A 23,657-nucleotide genomic window follows, 5' to 3' on the forward strand; every position below is an offset into this window, starting at 1 on the left:
TAGCCTGACTAACCACACAACTAAAATGAAGATAGGTCACATAACATGTTACCAGAAACCAAAAACTGCTCAAACAGAGGTTACATCATACCTCTGTTTGAGCAGTTTTTGGTTTCTGGATCTTTGGACAGTCCGTGTGTCCTCACATCACCCATAAGCCTCTGCTCAACATCTGCCAGAAACGTCCACATTACAGCACACTGACAGCCGGTGGCTTATATCAGAGACAGGCCTTTATTTCTGGTTTCCACAGTTTCACACCGACTTGTATATTTTCATTCACCTTTCAGTGAGACATTTCGTCGTGGTTTGATTTACTGTTCGTGCTGTTTGCTCTAAACCCAAAACTTCCTCCAGGTTCAACTGTCTTCATAAATCACATGTTCATAGACATGCTCACCATTTCTTTAAAAGAAACACTCTTCTCACTCACTAATTCATTCCAATTGAATTGCAGTTTAATTAGTTACCATTAATGAAATTCTCCTGCACAGATGTTTCACATTAAAAGCCTTCTAATGCCCCGATAGACATAACCCATCCCTACTGGCACACTTTAAATTTGGACTGTTGTGTTTCATCGATGGTAACAGTGATTGAAAAATTGGCATCTAAGAGTTGTGACTATGAACAAAAACATTTCTGTTAAAAAAGCAGTCCGAGCAGTGAATTGGTAAATGGCGTAATTTGAGTCTCCCATGCAGGACGGTAAATAAACAGAATTTATTTTATTTCTATGGCCATTGTCACAAACAGAGGCAGAGGAACAGCTAAATATGTGATATGATTGACAGGTAGGTGCCAGATGGCTTGTTGAGCACCCAGGTCTCATTCGGCCCGCCTCAGGTCCGCTGATGATCCACGTCTTTGCCACCTCCCATCTAATCTAAAAATCAGCAAAGGCAACGTGGCCTGTGCTGCATATTTTGAGCTTCAAAACAGCAATTTGAAAACTTATGGGTGACATCACTAATACGCTGTCCATCCTTTATACTGTCATTGGTTAGTTCAAATGTATAGCATGGAATTAGGGTAAGTTTCATTGGTGATAACTTTTATTTAAATACCATCCAGTTGCTATATTTTAAAGATATAACGAGTTCCACAGGATCTCAAGGATTCCTTGGTAAAACATAATTTTCACACATTACTGTTACAGCTACAGTGTTATGAGCTTTATATGTAGGAATGGAGGCTTGTCTATTTCAGTCTGCAGCCCAGATTCATGTAGCTTAATGTGTGTGTCTTTATCTGTGCACAGTATTTATAGGAAGCTTTTACATTACTAGATAACAGAGCAATGTGCACACTGATTTGCTGCAACATAAAATGCCACACATGCAAGACACATGTCAGCCCCTGATAGGAAATATCAGCAGTCATCTTTATCAATTTTTTGGCATATTTGAAATCATTTTTCAAACTGCATTTTATTTATTTATTTATTTATTTATTTGCCGTCTTTGTGTCCTTTAATCCTTGAAATCATTCCAGGAATGCAATAGCTAATTTATAAATGCTTAATAAGTGTGTATATGCAGTATGGACAGTGGTGCATGTGACACTCACACAGAGGACGTGCAGGCCCACTGCTCCGTCAACGCGCTCCTGGTTGGTGAAGTAATCCCTGGGGAACTCATGGATTGCTGTAGAGAGAACACACACAAACACACACACATGATACACACAAATACAAAAAATGAACTGCAGGTAAGAGAAGAGGAGGATAACCTGAGGGATTCATCCAAACAAACATTAAAAAAAAAAAACAAATATAGTCAAGGTGACAAGCACACATATATACATCAAATGGACGACTGGATTTAATATCCAACAAGGAGGCAGAGGTAAATAAAAAGTAGAGGCTCTGCATTGATTACAAAATATAACAGTTGTTGCAATCCAAAGATGAACATGAGGAAAAGGAGCACATGCCATGTCCCATGTTACATATGCATCGTTTACTTATCAAGAACTGCTTTTGCCTGTTAGCGATTTCCAATTAAACGTCAGACAAAACTCTCTAAATGCCAATTATAGTTGAACACCCTGCAGGAAAGCAGAGACAAACCACAGAACACACAGCTTGTGTCTGTTTTCTGTTTAGAAAAGAACTTTTGTTTAGTGCTGACTGGATTTTCCATCATATATAGTCATTCAGTTCATATTAATGCAAAAACTCACCCTTTACATTCTCAAATACTAGTGTCATGTCAAAATGTCAAGTTATCGATAGATGGATGGATGGATAGATGGATCAAATCAAGCTCACCACCACTTTGGTCCAAAACAGAAAAATTGCCACAACGAACAAAGAAAAAAAAAAGAAAAAAATCAAACTCTGGCTCTGTACAATTAAAGATATTCAGCTCATTTCAGTGTCAATGTATTAAAGCTTCAGTGGTTCCAAAGCAAACTCTTAGCACACATGCATTCATAATCAATGGACATTAACAAAAGAAAATGAGACACTAATTTATGAAAACATGGTAAGAAGATCGAGTTTTGAAAGATGTGAAATCATTGAGGTTCATGATGAAATCCCTTTTATTCTAACTATAATAACATGAACCAACCAGCCGCCTCCATGGCTGTGAAGTGAAGCCAACACAGAAGTGCAGTTCCTCAGACATCCACCTGAGACTGGCTACAAAACAAGTCAGTCTCCATAAGTGCCCATGTTCAAATGTCCAATTTCACAGCAGAAATAAACATGTTTACAGCCTGGTACAAAAAACAGTTTGGTCTCTATAGCTAATTTCCCCGTTCATGGCAAATGTACTGAGGGTGAATTTATATACAACTCACCTGTTCAAATGATATTAAGACTTAAAGTTATGCAGAATTAACAGCGTGGCTGCTTTGATTGACAGGTGGATCGTGTGACAGGTGGCTTGTTTGAGCAACCAGGCTTCATGCAGTTCATTCAGCCTGCCTCAGCTCCACATCACACTGAGCTTTACAAAAGCGCTTTAGAAATCTGTGGGTGACGTCACAGAGACAACCTCCATGTTTTATACAGTCTATGATAATAACATTATATTAAATGTATTTGTGTGCAGCATTTGCAATAATTAACCCCTGCTTCTTATTCTCAGCGTGATAAATCTGTGGTTAATAAATGTTTATCTGTCCAGAACCAGAAAATGTTTTTGCTGCTAATGACACAGATTACAGCCCAACATGCATCCTCAGGCATACAGATGCAATTCACTCAGGGTTCAGTGTCCAAAACAAAAACCTGACCCAAAGGATGAAGTGCTCAAGAGTTTGAGTTTGAATTCAGCAATCTACATATGTTCAGTGACATCACCCTGTCCCTCCATCCACAACCTGACCGAGGCGACACCATGAATCCATCACTGCGGCCAATCACAACATGCCAATATATGCCACATATTCATTCACAGCCATCATGTGCGTTTCCTGTTGCATATGAGTCTGCATATGAGTGGTCAGGCTAAAAATAGCCATAGCCCAGTGTGACTGTGTGTGTTTGTGTGTATGTAGGATTTGCTTGGTTTGGTCTGTGTGTGTATACTACATGTGCGCTGCGAGTATGCGTGTGTACTTTCCTCGCTGTATGTTTGTTCGCTGTGTGCGTGCGCTTGTGTAACGTGAAGGCAACCCAATGTGCAATGACATTCTGTCTCTCAACAGCCAAGAGCTTGTGAGTCAGGCGGCTTTAGCTTCAGCCTGCCCTGTACGGCCCAAACACAACGCGGGCCTGTCTGCTCATAGAAAGTGACAGCAACACAGAAAGAGAGCGAGAGAGAGAGAGGAGAGATGAGAGTGATGGGGAGGGAAACAAAAGCACACAAAATAAGAGACAAAATGAAGAGGCTGACATGACATGGAGCTGCCAATGACAAAAGCTGAAGAAAGGAGAGAATTCAAGTGCAAGGAGAGAGGTGAGGCTAGAGCTTGAATGAATTATTATATTATTGACTATAAGATTCAATCCCACAAATGAGCTACAGTGCTGCACTACATTTTCAATCCAATATAAACTCCTGATCGTTTTTACTTGAGTTGACTTCTACCATAAAATCAAATTGATGTTACACTGACCTGTAATCAGGTGAATGGTGTCTCTGTCATTAGTACGTCTGTTTGTACTCTGCGAGAAGTACGTAACGCTTTATAGCAGGGGTCTTCAACCAGGAGTCTGTGGCCCCTAGGGAGTCCGCAGAGGTACTGCAGGGGGTCGCCAATTATTGTCATAATAATTGACAATTTTAACCAAAATAATGGTGACTGTGAGAATGCAGATAATTGAGAAACTACAAACAGTGGAGGCATCTGCACTCTAATTCGATGAATCAGTGGACAGGTCCAAAGACGCACAGCTCTTGGCATTTAATAACCAATAATTACGCAACTTTTTTATCAAATCAAATCAAATCATATTTTATTTGTATAGCCCAAAGTCACAAAGTACATTTGCCTCGGAGGGCTTTACAATCTGTACAGGGAGTGACACCCTCTGTCCTTAGACCCTCGGTTCGAGTGAGGAAAAACTTTAACAGGGAAAAAAGGTGGAAAAAACCTCAGGAAGAGCCACAGAGGAGGAATCCCTCTCCCAGGACGGACAGACGTGCAATAGATGTCATGTGTACAGAACAAATCAACATAAACATATTGTACAATTACAATGAATGATAAAATGACAATGAATCACAATGAATGATAAAATGACAATGAATCACAATGAATGATAAAATGATTACAGTAGCAGTGGAACCTGTGATAGAGATAGAGAGACACAGATGCACAGCAGCAGCAAACCATGAACTAACTATAAACTATAAATAATGACAGTAATAATATATGTAGTGGACGTCATGCAGGACCACAGCAGCAGCCACGATCCATGAGAACCTGCTGGACGATAGAGCACAGAAACTCCGAGGAACTCCACCTAAAGTAACTAAGACTCTAGAAAGAGAGTTTCTGAGGTGTTTGGGTCCAATTACAAGAACTTCAGTTTTGTCTGAATTTAACATAAAAAAATTGTAGGTCATCCAACTTTTTATATCCTTAAGGCATGCTTGGAGTTTAGTTAACTGATTGTTTTCATCAGGCTTGATCGATAAATATAATTGGGTGTTGTCGGCATAACAATGAAAATTAATGGAGTGATTCCTAATAATGTTCCCTAAAGGAAGCATATATAAACTGAATAGAAGTGGTCCAAGTACAGAACCTTGTGGGACTCCATGACAAACTTTGGTCTGCATGGAGGATTCATCATTGACGTGAACAAACTGAGATCGATCTAAAAAATACGATTTAAACCAGCTTAGGGCGGTTCCTTTGATGCCAATTTGATGTTCCAGTCTCTGTAAAAGAATTTGATGGTCAATGGTGTCAAATGCAGCACTAAGATCTAACAGGACAAGTACAGAGATGAGTCCTTTGTCTAGATTTTATATCGGTCTGTAGTTGGCTAAGATCTCTGGATCTAGAGTGGGCTTTTTAAGAAGAGGTTTAATTACAGTTACTTTAAAGGACTGTGGTATATATCCTGAAAATAAAGACAGATTAATCAAATCCAATAAAGAAGGGCTAACTAGAGGTAAAACATCCTTGAGCAGCCTGATTATCAATCATAAACACATGTAGTAACTCAGTATATAAAGAGGTTAATAAGGTGAAATAAAAGTTGAATAAAGTAAATCTAAAAGTTATCATAGGCCAGGCTTAGAATGTGACACATTTAAAAAAAGCCTGGTGGCCTGGACTGTGAGCTCAGAGGAGTGTTAACGTTTCGGACCGTGGACAAAAGGAGGTTTTCAGGCTCAAGTCGCAGGTCAATGCTGATGTGCAGAGGAGCTGGTGTTGTGCCAGAACCAGAGCCAGACAAGCGAGCAATGTAACCAGACTCAGCAACCTCTACAGACATAATGACAGAGGTGGTACAGAATAAAGCATTATGGGTTTTGTCCTACAGACATTCCACACTGTAGGTTTGTCTGTGAAATAACGATATTCATTATCTACAAATTTCAGAGAGTAGTTTTAGATGAAAGAATCAGATGTGAATGAATTTTTCCAGTGAATGAGACATCTGACAAGAAATATGCACGATCTATGGCTGCTGTACAGCAGATTGACTCATTGATTTACATCACTGTCTGCAATCATTTGAATCATCAAGTCGACAAACATGCATAAAATTGTGACTGGATACACAGAGAACAACACAGAGCACACACACAGTCTGCAGACTGCTGTACATGTGTACATACTAATATGTGGGCATGTTCAATTTACACTATGCAAGCTCACACAAGAACATATATCCATGCATAACATAATCGGTAACACATGTGGGTCTGGGTTGATTTGTAGTTTGGTTCAGATCCAAGCCTTGATCTACACTTTGAGAAGACTAGACCTCAAACATTATTATCAAAATATGCACGATCCTACAAAGGATGATGGTGTGTGAACATATTTAGCTGAGAAGGCCAACACACATGTTCTTGAACTACAAACACACTTCCTTCTTCTATCTACAGAATCTACATCAGGGGAGACTCGGGATGGGAACTGATAAGCTTTATTGATACCAGTGCTATTATCGATTCTGCTGATCACTCTTTAATTCTGCATCGATTCCTATTGTTCATTTTTCGGTGTGGATAAAAATGCATGCATGCCAGGTATTTTCTTCTTCTTATTATTATTGTATTTACCCTCAGTTATGGGAATGCTGCTCGGCTGGGAAGCATGGGCACTTGTACATATAGTGTCAAATCCACAGCATACCTGAAATTTAAGCTCACCTTATGTATTCAAATGTTCATTTATTCAGCATATTGCTGCCGTTTACACACGTAATTGAAATTAACATTTTGCAGACATGTCTATTTGGACCATTCCTTCTTCTCTGCCATGACTCCTTGTTGTCAGAAACACATGCAAGCATCAATAAAAGGAGGTGACAAACCCAGAGGCAAATAATTCCAGTTGCTTTAGATCTTTAAATGAATAAATAAATTCTGCTACAGCTCAGCCCGCTTACTATAAGAGCAACAGATGAACAGAAGGTTGAACATCGGGTCACTCAGTTGGTAAGAAGAGCTTATCTTCACTCAGAAAAACAAAAAACTGCTTCAGTTTCTTTCAGTGGAATGTGTTTCCCACTGAACCTTCACAGCCAGGACAGCCTGTGCCAAGAGTAGTGCAACACACACACACACACGGACATGGACAAAAACAGCACAGAGCCACAGCACACTGAGAACATGCAGGGAAGAAAACAATTAATTTCAGTCTCTGTATCGTCTCACATCTGACACATTGTATCCATATTCATACACACAGTCACAATGATATAAACCCAAATACAGACTCACACCACACACACACACACTGGCCTTTTTACATACTGATAAAACACCTCTTTAGCCAACTTCACATCACAAAAATAACAACAACAGTCTTGGTCTGTTAGCGTGACTGGTTCTTTTGGAGCGTTTATGAGGAGGCTTTGTGTTTTCAATTCACAGATTAGAGGCTCACTGAACTGGCCAATGCAGGCATGGACACAGGCCAACTCTATTTCTTCCAGAGATGTGTGTGTGTATGTGTGTGTGTCTCTGTAAGCATGTGCGTATGTGTATGTGTGTGTGTGTGTTTGACAGGCCATCATGACAAAAGCTGTCCTTTCTCTTTGCTTTAACCTCAGGCTGGCACTGAAATGCTTTCTGAAGGAAAGATGGGCAACATACTACATACACAATATCTACCACACACACACACACACACACACACACACACACACACACAGGGATGTAGTTCTGCTGGACTAGCCAAGTTTATGTTTTCAAGAGGAGTAAATCCAACTTATTTGCTTCTCTCCAAAGCAGAAATGATAAAAGGTATTTTGAAATTAAACCTCACATTGTTACAGAGAAACATTTGTTTTATTTTTTTATTAATTTCAATTGGAAGATGTGTCTTTCTGCCAGGAGTGACATTCCACTTTGATATACTGTACAACATAGAGCAGTAGGACCTGGGGCTGCTGCTGTGGTGTAGAACAGGTTCAGTTAAAACACTTTGAGAGTTTTAAATTGATTTTCCACTTCAGTCAATTCTATCAGTAACTGCTGAGGAGAGAACTCAGAAACTCAGATGTCTGTTTTATCAGTTAAAGTTACAGCCAATAATTACATAAACATCATCAGAACATTGTCAAAATGTACAGCACATCGTGAACATACATCCAATATATTAGCAAATGTATTAGGAAGCATCAGTATTTTATTTAAGCAATATTACATTAGAGGGTGTTCTTTAATGGAGTACCCAGAGAGAACTGAGCCGAGGTTTGAGCCAGGAACCTCATTGCAATGAGGTTTCCGTGCTTACCACTCCATCATTGTGCCTTAAAGATATGTGAATGTAAACAATAATAATTATTAGAAAAACTGAACTTAACGTTTGAAAGTGTTGGTACCTAAATTCAACCTAAACACAAGATAGAAACTTGACCTCTGACCGTTTTGTGATTTGGTTACATGTCATGTGCACGTAAGCAGTGTTGGGTATAGTTACTTTGGAAAGCAGTTAATTAGGTTACAACGTTACCATCAATTAAAAGTAATCTGTTACATTACAGCGGTACCTATGAATAAAAGTAACGTGTTAGTGTACTCATGCGTTACCAAAAATTAAAAGCCGTTTGCAGCGCCTCACACATGCTGCAACTTAACTGACACAGACACACAGCCTCCTTTAAATGCACCGAGTCGCCCTGACAATAAATAACGTCAGTCATCCAAACAAACTAACTCTGCAGGATAACAATAACACGAAAGACAGTCAGCATTGGATACAAAATGTTTTTTAAAATTGGAAGTGGAATTTTTTGCGGTCGACAGAAGCTTTTCACCAATGCAGAGTGTGCATTTCACCGTTATGTTGTTCTTGTCCGTTTCACTGGCGAATTGAAAATAATATGCGTACTTCCACGATTCAAAAGCTGTCCTCTCTGCCATCTTGCCGGCAGTTCAAAAACACTCACACACACACACACACACACACACAGGTAACGTAGGTCAGCAGGGCACAGACGCGTCATCACAGTGCTGACACATCCGTCTGAATTTCTCTTTCCTCATCCGGAGAAATTCTTAAAGCAATGGATTAAAAAAAATAATAAAGTTACTGATTACGAAACTAACACGTTACGTTACACGGAAAAAGTACAGGGTAACGCATTACAAAGGAAGTATGTAAGTATGTTATACAGGATTTATGTTACCGTCAGTCACTCTGGATAAAAGCCTCGACTAAGTGCTTAAAATGTAAATGTCAAAATGCTTCTTCCTGCCTATGTCAAAAAGAGTCATATATGAGCATCTCTCATGATTTAGGATTAAAGCCATAGGATGTCTGGTGGAGGCCCGGGCTAACGGCAGCACTGCACTGACGTCACCTCTCATACTGCTCTAATCTTGTTAAATTCTGTGAATAAATGGATGTCAAACACTGAGCGAGACAAAAGTGTTGCATAATGTCCGGATTAAAAAAAGAAAAATACCAGTATGATATGCAGTAGCTGCTGCATTAAAGAAATGTATAATCTGAGTTATACTTATATTTGGTTGGGTTAAGTGCAGTCTGTTCTCTCTGAATGGCTTTACACTATAGGATGAACAGAGCAGAATAAAAATGGATGGACAGGCTGTTGTCAGTGTGTATTAGTCCATCCGAGTTCTCAGCTGAACATCTGGAGAGGTCAGGGTTTTATTTAATGACTTCTATATTTCAAAATGAATGAAGAATCAAATCTTCTTTCAGTTTTGTGTTGAGACACATGGATGTATGGCTGCATCTCTTTTCTTCTTTTTCCCGTCACTTTCTATGCTTCGTATGATTGCGGGCTCATGTTAAATATAGCAGCATCTCGTCTACGTAGAAGAGATTTTTAAGCTTGAAATGTGGCCATAAGTCACAACCAAGACAACAAAGCAAATGCACATTCTAGCCATTCATTTTAACATCTTTTATATTGGCCCTTTTTATACTATTACAGAACTCTGGATGGTTTAGCACCTCCATTTTTCATCAACTGTCTCTCCCTTTATACCCTAAACCACTGCTTGGGGTCATCCAGCATTAGAGCATTAAATATACTAACAGTTAATACACAGTCTTAGGGAGAGGCAGAACATTTGCAGAACCAGAGACTACTTTGTAGTCAGCATTAGTGCGTTGAATTTAATGTGGGCTGCTACAGGTAGCCAGTGGAGCTCGATGAGCAGTGGGGTAACGTGACCTTTTGGGTTGGTTGTAGACCAGGCGCGCCGCCGCGTTCTGGATCATCTGAAGGGGTTTCACTGTGCAGGCTGTAGGGCCCGACTGGAGGGGGTTACAGTAATCTAGTCAGGAGATGACCACAGCCTGTGTCAGGAGTTGGGTAGCATGTTGAGTCAGGGAAACTTTAACATTTATTATGTTTGTGTTCACCCAGTCTCAGAACCCATCAGATCTGACTGTGATTTAACCTCTTGAGATGAAAGCCAATGTTTCTGAGCTATGGCTATCTGGGTTAAGAATGACAGAAGGACACACTTCTGCTAATCTCTATATATGCATGTGAAAGCAGAAGCTTAAAAAAGCTAAATTGTGATGATAGGTTCTGAGACTGCATTTCGGCCAATGCTTTCCATGTGGACGTTTGATCACTTCCACATCATTTTCCTGAACCAAGCTCAGTTTAATGTTTTTAATTTTATGTTGCTGCAGGAATGTGTGAAAGCTTAAGATTCTCTTACACAATGTGTGAATCATCTTCTTGTTCTACTTACACAACAATCAACATGTGTGTAGTGTGTATAAGTATTTGAACCTTTTGTACTTTTGACTGTTATATGAGTCTGCAATGGACGTTCTGTGACAGTGTCTTTTGACAGGATATAAATGGGTTTACAATAAACGGTAAAGGAAGTACACTAACAGGAGGATCTTTGCCCTACACTGCTTTCATTTATTTCTCAGATTTCTAAGAATCTTCATCCATAACATTAATGGCAAATTCTCAAACATCCATGCCAGCATGGTTAAAATCTTGAAGAACAGTAATCATAATGAATGGAAACTCTCTGGATCGTTCATGAGAGGTTTCGAACATGTTTCATGGGACTACACTTTTTCGACCAACAGCCAGACTAACAACAGATCTCTGATACAGATATAGAGATATGGAAATATAAACTAATTCAGTGACATATGTGCAGCTATTTGCATACATATATTGTTGCCATGGTGCAGTGTGGTTGGAAGCCAGTTACAGCTCTGTACACTTCTCTGTGTTTTTAGTATTTTTACTACCTTTCTGTGTGTGGGGGTTTTCGACACCAATCTCTGTCCGTTTCTATGTAATGTAAAAGTTGCTAAAATAATTGCAATGTGAGTTAGTGTTACGGTTCGACACAGTGATTTTACACTCAGTGTGTATCTTTTCAAAATAAATAAAAACATAAAAACAAATTTGAGCATCAAGAGTTTATTGCTGAGCTGGATTTCAATTAATACTGACTTCTGTTTTCATCCGCTGGACAGACAGGGACAGTTCAATGCTTCACAAAAATTATTTTTAAAAAACACTCAAGTAGTTCAAGACACAATTAAAACTTGTCCTCAATAGTGAACAGTTTGATAAATGAATGGCTGAGCAAATAAAACCAAACCTATCTATGAAACTTTGTATCACAGTACACATGGTTTAGGTATTAAATGTTTATAAAGTGTAATGAATTACTGCTGCAGTTTTGGTTATTTCTAAAAATGATACAAATGTGAAGGAAACGCACACACACAAACACACAAACACACACACACACACACGGTCAGTTTTAAAATCCCCAAGCTGTGTGAGATCAATGTGGATTGACCCGAGCGGAGATGGACGGCTCGTCACTCCAGGGGCAGAGCAACAGTTGACGACCCCCCACCCCCCCCCCCCCACCCCCCCCCAACACTACCCCCAACCTAGGCTGCTGCCACCCCCCCAACACTTACGTAACACCACGAGCATTACATAAGCGCTCCGCAGCTCCAATAGAGACAAAGACACAGAGAAAGAGGGAGAATCCTCCAAATCCTACACATCATTAAAGGGATGCGAGGAGCAGCAGAAAAGACGCTGCTCTATGCAGATGACAGATGGCTTTTCCTACATCAATGACAAAACATGCTCAGCGTCTGTTGTGATGGAGACACACAGACACACACATACACATGCAACATGTAGAAGCCCTGCTGTCATGTGAACACTATGTGTCTTTAAAATGCCACCTTGTATTTTTTTATTCATTTATTTTGGGTATTCATAGGTTTTACATGTTGTATTTAAATACAGGAACAAAGGTTTATGACTTTTCTTACAAAGTAAGACTAACCTAATGTTAACTTGCCAGCTGTGGGGGAGTTATTCGTCAGTGTGTCATGTGGCTTTCATGCTGGTAGAACAAGGTATCAAGTATTTCGTGATAAAGCTGATGCACACAGCCAGCCTCGCTTCTTCCTCCACCCTCTGTACATTACCTATGCTCAAGACTCACACAGGTGTTCCCACTTATCTGACTAATTAGACTCCTGTTCATGAAGCAACAACATTAGTTGGAACAACCTGACAGGTGGAACATGTACATAACAAGCACAGTGTGTACAGGTCCACAGAGTCCAGAAGAAATAAGGAACAAAACATGTTATCAGTATCTCTTCATTCTCCACCTCATCAATCCTTCTTTTTTCATTCATCAACCAGATCAGATATTGAGCTAACATGATATTTAGCGATAGATTGGCTGTAGCAATATGTCCAGCCATACATGTGGGCTCAAAGACAAGACTACTAGATAACAGACCTTTTTCACAGCAGCCATTTTGACATCAAACAGTAGAAACACAGGTGTTACCAATGATACTAATTAAGGTTCCATTCCACTCAGGTCAAACGGAGTCAGGGTGCTGCTGTGGTTCACGACAACTGTCTGAATTTTATTAACTCACCCATTCAAATAAAACTTTAAAATTACACATAATTCATGATTTGATTGACAGGGTATTGTTACAGATGGCTTGTTTGAGGTGCTTTAGATCCGCCCATGATCGACACCGATTGTTAGATTAGAAGGAAGAAGTGGGGCAGTCAAACATGGCGGCAGCTAGCTTCAAAGCGGTGCTCCGGAAATGTCATGCATGCTCTGTCCTTTCTTTATACTGTCACAGAGGCTTAACAACGCAACCTGTACAAAACTAGAAACTAGTGTCCGTCCAAAAGAACACAAGTTACAACTGCCTTCATGTGGGGCAGCAGTGAGGTCCATGAAAATCACACTGCACTGTGTCAAGAAACTCACACACATAATTCATGTTTCCTTTACTTCCTACTGACACAATATACTTGACAGTAATTGTGAACCTTGCTCCCTCTCCCTTTCCCCCACACACATACAGTACATACACACACACACACACACACACACACACACACACACACAGAGTATACCAGCCTTGCGGTAGATGCCCTAATCCTAAAGATGGCATTTTAATGCATGGGAGATTTAGGGAGCGCAGCACTCAGGCTCAGACCCGGACAAAGTGCTATTCTCACAGTGTCATTGAGGTTCAGCGTCTCGTGTTTATTCTCTGAACTGAGCGGCTTAAGACGGACACAGTGAGCACGCCATGTACATGTTCACATTATGAGGGAGAAATATGATGTAAGTTTAAAATGCTCGACCCTGTGGCCTTACGCCTGCTAGTGTTTAACAGTTTAGTGCATAAGAAAGCATGCAACACACACACACACACACACAAACACACACACACACACAAACACATATACACACATATACCAACGGCAGCATGTGGTTGCATTTATTTTCTGCCACAAGTGCTTACAAGTAAGTGGGTGGTATTACCTAACACATCGGACATTCGTCAGTGGGAGAAAAAACAGTGCAGAAATGAGAGAAAACGAGGGGGAAGCACGAAGAGAGGTCGGCTCTATTTACAACATTTTCCTGTAAATCGTCCACTAACATCAGTGTTGAATAAATACAAATAAACATGTCTTTCTAATGGCTCTTTAAATAACTCTAAAAGGAAATAGTAAAAAGGAAAAACAAAAGCAGAGCAGGGAAAGAAACAGGAGGAGAGAAGCAGATCAGGAAATAACTGTCCAGGTTGAGCTGCCCTCCACTCCTCCATAAACTGTTCCTCTCAGTGTCTGCAGCCACGGGCTACAATTAGCACCAGAGGTAGCTCAGTGAGTGGAGGGGGGCACTGGGTTCACACTAGCCCACCCTTGAGCTACAGTAGCAGGGCAGCCAACCTGAGTACTGCCCTGGCCTTTGCTGTGGCCCTGGATAAAGTTTAACAACGCTCTCTCATTCGTGTTCGTGACAATTTGTTGAATTGAATCATCCCCGTTGAAAACACTCTACTCACCAAAGTGATTGCTGAGAGACACACACATCAGAGATAAAACCCAAAGCACACAGGAAATGTTGCTAATGATCTCTCTTTGCAAAGGAAAACTTTGCATGACAGTGGTTTGACATTTAGGACGTTTAAAATCATTTTATCAAATCTATTTCAAACATTAAAACTGCTTATCAAATCTGACTCTTCAAGACCCATTTATGATTCAGTCACTAACAATATAAAATATTCATATTACAATTCAGACTGTTTTAGCATCTTTTAGCTCATTGTTTTGGTTTAACAGCCCATAATTTTACTTTGGTTCTCTTTCAGCTATCATCTTTACAGCCGTGTTCAGACAAAAGGCTTTTATAAACCAGCCCAGTCTCACACCAAAGTGTACAACAGACTGTGTCAGTGTCATGTTTTGCCTCGCCTAGATGTGAAAAGTACATGCATTTATGAAGGTGCAGAACTAGCAGCAGAGAGAAGTTTTAAATTGATAGATCAACACAGTACTTTTAACCACAAAACCCGCATTTGAGTCCTGTGAAAAACAAAAAGTCAAAATCATCTTGTCAGGTACGATATAATCCTAAACTAGCTTAAACCTTACTAAACTATAGCCTCAGAAAGCTTTATTTTGAAAGTACAACCAGACGTTACACTAAAAACGTGACACTGCTACGGTAGACTGGCTTGATATTAGATTGGCTAAACCCACTGTATGCTACCAGCCCAGCACCAAACAACAGACAGAGAATGTTAGCAGGTAGCTGGTGAACATAATGGAGCATTTAGCAGCAAAGGAGCCTGATATTACTGGAGGAGAACAAAATGGAGCTTGAAGGAGAGTGAAATGTGCAGCACAATTCTAAAAAATGCTAATATGTCAGACTTATGTTTGTAGCCAAATCTATTAATGCATCTTCAAAGAATGAACATTTATAAGATATAAGATATGATCTGACACTGCTTTGACCTGCACGTTGATTATGAATGATTCGTACACTTATTTTTATTGAAGCTTCAGTTATGCTTCATTTCAACAGAAATGAGCAAAACTCCGCACGTTAGTGCTCGTTCTTCTCGTGAAACCCATCAGTGAAACCCAGCAGATAACCAAATCAGATGAAGACATGACATGGTTTCAGAGTGCCCCCCCAACGGGACACATTCACGATCAATCACCCTCCTCTCCACGATGACAGGTTCATCACTGTGACAGGCTTTTAACAACTCTGGACGGGAATAGGTTTTCTCTCTCTCTCTCTCTCTCTCTGTACGCTGTGCGTCAGAAAAGCTCCAGCGTTCCCATCTCCATGGAGCACCCCCCTCGCTTCACCCCTTCCTCCCCTCCTGGGAGATGTCATATTCATGGAAACGTGTCTATTTCTGACTGGCAGAGCTGAGTGGAGTGATAGCATAGAAAGAACAAAAAAAAAGAAAGAAAGAAAGGGGACAGGGGAGGTTTAAATCACACCGCACGGGGGTCAACTCTGGCTCAACAAGTAATCAGAGAGAGAAAGAGGAAAAAAAAAAAACGTAGAACGACGGATGGAGAAAGTGAATGTATCTGTATGTAGGTTATGTGTCTGGGGGAGATGAATGACAGCATGAGCTGCTTTTTGTTGCAGATGGACACACACACACACACTGAAAACTTGTTGTGTGTGTTTGTCTGTGTGTGCATGTGTGCGTGTGTGTGTGTGTGTGTGTTACTTCCCAGCTAAAGGTTACATGGTAATACTGGCATTTAATCAGTGAAGCAGCAAACGTGGGCAGCAAGAAATCAGATTATGACCCACTCTGACCTGGGACTCATATTATACAGGATAGAAAAATCAATATAATGTTTCTTCAGTGTCTCACCTGTGGATGATGTGATGAGTGTGTATGGCATGTCCAATATATTTGATTATGCTGTGTTATCACTGTAGCTTTCACACCTTATCTTTTCAGTCCCTCAGCGGTGGAATTCATGGGGCATGTCCATATTTGTAAAAAAGGACTTTTGCTGCACACATATCATGTCATGATTTAATGCAGGTCAGAAGAACTCTAAAATCAAGTTACATCAGGCTGGATTTGGTTTGAAGGTCATCACTACATGTTAAACTACAGTACACAGTGTTATACCACAGAATGTATGGAATTGTGTATGGAATGGAACAGCGGTGATTTAACGCTAAATTTAGCAAGCTAACATGCTCACAATGACAATCTTAAATTGATGTTTAGTCTTTACTATTGTCACTGTCGCTTTACTTAATGTGTCAGCGTGCTAACATTTGCTATTAGACCTTTTTCACAGCAGCCATTTTAACATGAAAAAGTAGAGTCCACTTGAGGCTGGCTCCAGAAGTGAGTCAGTCTCCATAAGTCCCCATGTTCAGATGTCCAACTTCACAGCAGAAATAAACATGTTTACAACCTGGTACAAAAAACAGTTTTGGTCTCTGTAGCTAATTTCCCCGTTCATGACAACTGTACTGAGGGTGAATTTATATACAACTCACCTGTTCAGATTATATTAAGACTTAAAGTTATGCAGAATAAACACTGTAGCCACTTTGATTGACAGGAGGGGGCTGTTATAGATGGCTTTTGTTAGCACCCAGGCGTCATTTGGCCCATCGATATTTAGATTAGACGGGAGGCGGAAGAGGCAGAACAGCCAATATGGCGGCAACCACTTGTGCATATTTTAAGCTTCAAAACGTTACAGCTTCGGAAACCTAGGCAATGTCACGCATACACTGTCCATTCTTTATACTGTCATTGCGGTCAACGCAGGTGTTTCCAATGGTACTAATTAAGGTTCCGTTCCATTTATTGCATCAGAGCCTAGTGAGCCAACATGCAGCACAGCAGCACCCCGACTATGTTCGAACCTGAATGTAACTGAACCTTAATTGGTATCATTAGTAACACATACATACTATTTCATGTCAAAATGAGTGCTGTGAAAAAGGTCTTTTAGCATAAAAGACATTGTATGCCATGAGTTTTGCAGGGATTTGTTCATAAACCAGCATTATAGTTTAATTTTCCCACTATAAACCCACTATAGACCAATCTCAAATCTCCCACTCCTTTCCAAAGTTCTTAAAAAAGTAGTTGCTGCAAATCTTTAGGACCATCTTAAAAACAACAACATCTTTGAAAAATTCCAGTCTGGTTTCCGATCTGTGCACAGTACAGAAACAGCCTTGGTTAGAGTCACAAATGACCTCCTGATGGCAGCAGACTCTGGCTCACCATCGCTCCTTCTCCTCCTCGATATGTCTGCTGCATTTGACACTGTAGACCATACTATACTCCTCAACCGGCTACATCACTCCATTGGACTCAATGACACTGCTATAAACTGGTTTCACTCCTACCTCACCGACAGAACTGAATACATCTCTTTTGGCAACGCACAATCCCAGACACACACGGTTACCTGTGGGGTCCCTCAGGGCTCAGTCCTGGGCCCTATCCTCTTCAATTTATACATGCTCCCACTCGGCCGTGTTATCAATCGCCATGGACTTTCCTTCCACTGTTATGCAGACGACACACAGCTCTACATCAAAACTGGCACACACCCCTCCCCAAATTCTCCATCATCACCATCGGTATCAGCTGCCCTGCCGTCACTCTCAGCTTGTCTGGAAGAGATAAAGGCGTGGATGAATCTCAACTTTCTTTATCTCAACAGTTCTAAAACAGAGGCTATTATTGTGGGCACCCCTAACCAGATCCAGGCATCTTCCATAACCAGCCTCACCCTCTTTGGTCATGACATCCCCCTCTCTTCATCAGTAATCAATCTTGGTGTTAGATTTGACCCCCACCTCACCTTTGAAACTCATATCAAACACCTCTGTAAGATCTCCTTCTACCACCTCAGAAATATTGCCAAACTCCGGCCAAATCTCACCTTACCAGACTGTGAAAAACTAGTCCACGCCTTTGTCTCCTCCAGACTTGATTACTGTAACGCACTCCTCATCGGGACCCACAGTAAACACCTTCAGCAGTTACAACTAGTCCAGAACAGCGCTGCTAGGATCCTGATGAGAGTGCGAAAATCAGAACACATCACCCCCATCCTTCACTCACTGCACTGGCTTCCCATCTCCGCTAGAGTTAAGTACAAAATCTCTCTGCTCACCCATCAGTGCATCTATGGCAACGCACCCACCTACCTCATGACACATCTCGTCAAGCCTCTTAAGGTCATGTGTTTTGTTTTCTGTTTTATTGTGAAACTTTATGATTTCTGTTTTATTGTGAAACTTACCCTTCCTCTCGTTTCAGACCGCCTCACTTCCTGCCCCTGTGTTTTTTCCCTCCTGTTTTGATTGTCTGCCCCGCCCTCATTAGATTCACCTGTGTCTTGTTATCACTCCCCTCTCTTGTGTATTTAGTCTGTGTTTCTCCTCCTCTCTGTGCCAGTTCGTTTTGTACCCCAGTGCCTTACATCCCAGCCCTGTGAGTTTTCTTGTGATTGGATTTTCCTGGTTTTTTCGTACTTTGCCTGTTCACCGACCTTTGCCTAGCCCTTTTTGGATTTGTTTGCCTGATCGGATTTGATTACCGTGTACCGAACCTTCCTTTTGACCAGTAAACGGATTGCGTTTCAACCCTGAACTGTTTTCGAGTCGTGCTTCTGAGTCCTACCTTTTGTGAAGTACCAGTCATAACACCTCAAAGAACTGCTCATCCCAAAAACCCCCACACGATCCCTCTGCTCCAAAAACTCTAACAATCTCTTTTGCCCGAGGACCAAGCTCAGCACCATGGGCGACAGAGCCTTCTGTGCCGCTGCACCCCGCCTTTGGAACGCCCTCCCTGACCATCTGAGGTCATCACAGACCCTTGACAGTTTTAAAAAAGGACATAAAACTTTCCTTTTTTTCTCATCTTATCGTTTTTAACGTGATTTCTTTTGTTGTGATTTATTGTACTTGTTGCTTTGTGTGCATATACTTTGTGTGTGTATTGTAGCACTTTGAGATTTGATTCAAATGTAAAGTGCATTATAAATTAAATTTTTTTATTATTATTAGTATTATTATATTAATTATTATTATTAGGATTATTATTATTATTATTATTAATTTGATTTCATATAAAATCACGGCATGAAAAGTCAGATCACAAAAGGCATGGGGACACATTGTCTGGGAATCATGAGTACTGAGGTTAGTTGCCCTGCTACTGTAGCTCAAGGGTGGGCTAGTGTGAATTTACACCCTCCCACCCCCTCCCTCTCAGTAAGTCACCTCTGGTGCTAATTGTGGCCTGTGGCTGCAGACACAGAGAGATCAGTTTATAGAGAAACAGAGGGAGCTCAAACTGGACCATTCAATCATTGTTATCTTCTGTCTTTCCATTTTTCATTTTATAAATCTTTCTCTCACTCGCTTTCCCTCTTTCCTCCAGTTTCCTCATCCCTTACAGACTGACAGTCGTGTCGCCGTCAACATCTCTAGATCCACTGACAGACAGCTAACACTAACGAGACCACCATGTGTTATGTGGGACGACATGTCAGTGAGTGGACGGGATCTGCTGATGACTCAGTGAATGAATGAAAAGTAGCATCTAATGGGAATCAGTGCTAGCATTAGCAAGCTAGGCTAAACTACAAACTTGACGACACGCTGGGTTCTCGAAACGTGTTAAAGGTACAGTGTGTAATATTTAGGAGTACCTATTGGTAGGAATGTAATATAGAATTCATTAGTATGTTTTCATTAGTGTATGATCACGTTAATATAAGAGTCATTGATCAGTGTAAACACTGATCTAGAGATGGCCTTTTGCTTTTTGTGTGAATTTTGCAGCCAGAGTTTTTCCTACATGCATAGAAGGGTAAGACGTTGCATTTGGTTGCAATTTGCAGCTTCACTGCTAGGTGCCACAAAATCCTACACACTGGACCTTTTAGGGACAGACAGCTAAAATCTCAAATGGTACATTGCAAAAGGAATGTGGACTGGGAAAAAACAGTCATGTATCGATGTTTGTGGTTCAACATGGCAGACTCCATGGAAGAGGACCCATCGTGTCATAGATATAAAAGGCTCATTCTAAGGTTACAAAAACATAATGCTTCTGATTTAATGAAAAATAAACTTATGATAGCTAGTTATTAATTTTATACTCTATTGCTGCCAGAGTCCGGCAGACAGACTGGACCTTTGAAGAAAGCCACTTTAAGGATAAGCATTTTCACACTTTCACCATCCAAAGACACCACATACTGTGGTCTTTACACAATGCAGTAGTGATAGTTAGACTCCTCTTTAAACCGAGACTGTGCAATGACAGGTACTCTAAATGAGTACGATTGTCTTACTTATTGTATTGTCCACAATACATTGTTGTTTCCCACGTCAAGAGGCCTCAAGTCACTGCTGCAGTACATTTCTACCTGAGGACCAACAACAGGAAACAATAGGAGGTAATGTGAGACAATAGCTGGGCTGAGGTGTTCTCATTTACACTGTGCTGCGCTGCTGTAATGGGCTGCTGTGACAGCATGTGACTACGAACCTGCTGCTTAATTACAAACACATTTGTGGTGATGAAATGCTTGTAATGGAAAATGGTTGTGAGGCAGTCTGGAGACAAAGGAGTACAGAAGACAGAGAAAATAAATGTGATTCTTTTCAGGGTTTTTTTTTCATTATGCTGCTGAATTTATGTGTTAAAGTGTTTACTGTAAAAAATACATTGTGTGCTGGAGGGGGGAAAAAGCAAGCTTCCTCTTCTCTGTGCATTCACAAGCTTATTAGAGAGAGAACATGATGGAGAAGCAGCCTTTGGAAGGCAAAAAATGGAGAGAAAATGTTCCTATCCATAGGTTGTGTAGTATGCACAGACTTCTGTTGAATGACTCATAATTCTGAGCTCTGCCACCACAAGCTGCTATAGTATGACAAACCATTTCCCACTTTGGTTCATCAAAAGTGTTGAGAAATGTTCCCGAGCTGCTGCTCTCATTTTAATCACTGAGAAATGATCTGACCATAAAACATCTGATCATCTTTGAGTTGATTGCAAAGTGTTGTCATTATCTTGATTCACTGGATGTAAAATGTAACAATCTGTCCTTTAGGTCAGTCCTGACCACTCTCTCTTCACCGTATCAGGGCTGTGATATGCTCCGGATAATAAAGGAACATCCTGCCACTGCTGCTCCAGATTAAAAGCAAAGCATGGGGTGGCTTTTATTGTGATGCAGCTGCAGGAAACATAATGTGTTTGCGGCTGCAGCCGCTCCATGTGCACAGATAGCTAGCAGGTAAGCAGCGCAGCATGAAATCAGATGGCAGTTGTAACTACTATTATTGACTGACTTCTTTAGGGAAACACTGAGTTTGTTTGGCTGCACTGTAAGCACACATTAATCTCGTCTTGTTCATTTTAGCACATATGAGACACACAGTTACAGACTGCAGGTTCAAAGCAGATGTAAATAAGGTCGTAATTTGAAGAGCACAGGCGATGCACAATGTGGAGAGTTGAGTTAAAACTTGTTCTGTAAAAACATTTTGTATATCTGATGTATTTGTATTCACTATTGATGCCTCCAATTTAGTGTCTTTAGGCACAGTTTTCTTTACACTGACAGTAGAGGAATAACCCAGACACAAGTGAAGACAACTAGACATGAACATTTGACTACTTTTGTCTTTAAAAGCAGGTCAGAGGGGGAGAAAAAGTGTATATCATATCATGACACACAAAATGACACATTTCAAATATTATGTCATCGTTTAAGTCTTTGACTATGACGTTGGACTCATCACATGACACACGCACGCACACACACGTCAGCACTGTGTTAATAATTACCAATGTTAATGCACTGCTACCCAGCCGGCCTCTGCTGCTGCTAACAACACAGGAGACAGGACACAACTGTGTGTGTGTGTGTGTGTGTGTGTGTGGGTGTGTGCATGAGAGAGTGACATGCTGTACACACGTGTAGATGTGAATGATTCAGAACAGAAGCAGGGTGATGATGCAACGATTGTGACGACAACACAGATGACAAAGTGACTTTGAGAGTGATTACTGCATTTACAGTGCAAGTGTGTGTGTGTTTACTCCATACATGACAGTGTGCCGCGCCACAGACTCAGAACAGGAAGGGAACTAGAGAGTGAAGCTGTGAGAGTGTGGGTAGTGAACAGGCTGTTTTTAATGTGAGGCGTCTGTGACCTCTGACCCATGAAACACTCTGCACCTTCACACAAGATTGGAGAGCAACAGTATGTATGTGACTGTCCAACCTCAGTCTTCTGCACTGGAAAATAAGCAGACTTGAAGCACTTGGAGGGGAAATGCCTTCGGCAGCAGCAGCCTTGGCGATCACACTGAGATGCATAGATAGAAACACATCACAAACAAAACCATTGTTTTCCTTTGGTACAGAGTGCCTGGCGTGTGGTTTTTAGTCACATAAAAGTTCAAATACTTCAATGCAAGGCTCAGAGTCGCACCAGCTGTCAATGTCACCCTCGGCCCTTGCAGCCGATCAAATCAAACGAGCTTTGATGGTGTACCACTTCCTTCCTGTTTTTATAGCAGTAGATGTGAAAGGGTGGGCCAAATGCAAGTGAGAGGTTGATATTAGCCTTCAGAATGTACAACACAAAACATGGAAGACACAAACATCCACTTTAAGGACTTTTTGTCCCGCCTCTTCCAGCAACAGCTAATCATATGTGATTGTCAGGTTGCGCTCGCAGAAATGCTCCACAGGCACACCAGCTGTTTTCCTCTCCGCCTGATCGGCCCCTTATTCTTAAGCCAGCTGCCAAATACCAAAGACCCATTCAGACCCCTTCATCCAGAACATTTCTGTTTTTTGATTCCACTTTTCATGAGTTCAGTAAAAGATCTCACAAATTTGTTAAAATCTTTGTTAGTGAGCACTTCTCCTGTGCCAAGATAATCCACCCATCTGACCGCTGTGGCAGGAGAAGATGCTGATTAAACAGCATGACTATGGACTTGGACTCTTGGACTGGTCAAAATAAAGTTTGAGCCCTCAGTTGGCATTCATACAGGATGACTGAGGGTGTGTCTGTTTGTGCTGAATGTGAAACCATCAGGAAATAACTTTTTATTGCTCTGATAAACCAAGACTTCGATTATCGAGACTTCTTTACATCACTGTTTTGCAGCATAAATTGTGA

At 40.9% G+C, this 23,657-nt stretch overlaps 1 protein-coding gene across 1 annotated transcript in view; it reads right to left on the reverse strand.

Annotated features, from left to right (window-relative positions):
* slc24a3 (solute carrier family 24 member 3) overlaps positions 1-23,657 on the reverse strand; it is a 100,986-nt gene that overhangs the window by 15,002 nt on the left and 62,327 nt on the right. Inside the window, exon 3 of the mRNA XM_010749173.3 lies at positions 1,570-1,646. Coding sequence (XP_010747475.1) covers positions 1,570-1,646 — 77 coding nt within the window. The remainder of the gene's footprint in view (positions 1-1,569; positions 1,647-23,657) is intronic.

Source organism: Larimichthys crocea, chromosome III, assembly GCF_000972845.2.
Source record: "Larimichthys crocea isolate SSNF chromosome III, L_crocea_2.0, whole genome shotgun sequence".
NCBI lineage: Eukaryota > Metazoa > Chordata > Actinopteri > Sciaenidae > Larimichthys > Larimichthys crocea.